The 1215-nt window shown below is 42.5% G+C and overlaps 1 protein-coding gene across 1 annotated transcript; it reads left to right on the top strand.

Annotated features, from left to right (window-relative positions):
- Nucleotides 1-1215, top strand: LOC109007530 (NDR1/HIN1-like protein 26). The gene has a single exon (XM_018987222.2). It carries the CDS (start codon nucleotides 232-234, stop codon nucleotides 862-864), a length of 633 nt encoding a protein of 210 aa, XP_018842767.1. The 5' UTR covers nucleotides 1-231; the 3' UTR covers nucleotides 865-1215.

The raw sequence follows: 1215 nt of genomic DNA, 5'->3' as shown, positions 1-1215 counted from the left end.
AGTCCACTCTGGTTCCAGAAATTACATGAAAATCTCTGTTCTCTACCTCCCACAGGGCCACTGCAGGGCGTAGCAACTAGTCAAAAAGCATTTTAGAGAAAAACTACTGCTGCTTTCTGTTTCCTGCTGCTTCTTTATAGCCTGATCACCTCCTCTTCCTTAGCCTTGTCAATTTAGTCCCCTCTCTTTTTGCCACTCTCTCCCGCTCTCTCTTCTTTTTCTTCCCTGCAAATGTCTCAAGTGTTCGTAAAATCTCCTAAACACTGTGCACAGAAAGGATTGAACGTCAACAAGCTCTACAAGAAGTTGTTCTTTGCCTTTTCTACTTTATTCACCTCCATTCTCTCACTAATATTAATAATCTGGCTTATCTTACGCCCCTCAAAGCCTGAGTTCTCCATAAGAGAAGCTGGCGTCTACCAGCTTAGCCTATCAGACCCTCACCTTCTCAATTCATCCGTCCAACTCACCCTCCTCGCCAAGAACCCAAATCAAAAACTTGGAATTTACTACGACGAGCTGCAAGTTTATGCCGCATACAAGGGACAACAGATAACAACCTATACCTCTCTTCCACCGTTCTATCAAGGACATCAAGACAGTAATCTCTTGACAGCTTCTTTGGTGGGATCAGGGCTGCCTGTGGCTCCATCTTTTGGTTATGAAGTTGGACGTGATCAAACAGCCGGTCAACTATTTCTGAATCTGAAGGTGAACGGGCGGCTTCGGTGGAAAGTAGGGACTTGGGTCTCCGGCAGCTACCGCTTGAATGTGGATTGTGTTGCAGTTATGGCTTTTGGGCCAGCCATCCCAACAGGTCCACTCACTTCAAAGCAAGGGATTCAGTGTGCTACTACTGTTTGAATCAACATGAAGAGCCTCCTGATCTAGTGAGTAATGTATCTGTTGTTTTTAATGGGCTTGCTTTTAACCTAGTTTGCTGCTTGTATACTGATAATTACGGGTTGATAGTATTGGATGTGATGATTATAAGGAAGATATAAAGAATGAAAATAACGCTTGTTTGGAATCATAGTTTTAATCTGTCTGTCATTCTGGCTGTTTCTTTCTTTGTATCTGATGGGTAAAAGAGTGGGAGAAAAGAAGGGCTTTAGGAGTTTCATTTTTCATGGTGAGAGTGGAAGGATGATGGTGGATTGTTTCACCTTTGCTTCTTTAGCTGTTCATTAGCAGAAAAAAAAAAAAAAAAAAAAA

The sequence above is a fragment of the Juglans regia genome, chromosome 16 (assembly GCF_001411555.2).
Source record: "Juglans regia cultivar Chandler chromosome 16, Walnut 2.0, whole genome shotgun sequence".
Classification (NCBI taxonomy): domain Eukaryota; kingdom Viridiplantae; phylum Streptophyta; class Magnoliopsida; order Fagales; family Juglandaceae; genus Juglans; species Juglans regia.
Note: the sequence above shows the minus strand (reverse complement) of the source record. Positions and strands in the feature narration are given on the sequence as shown.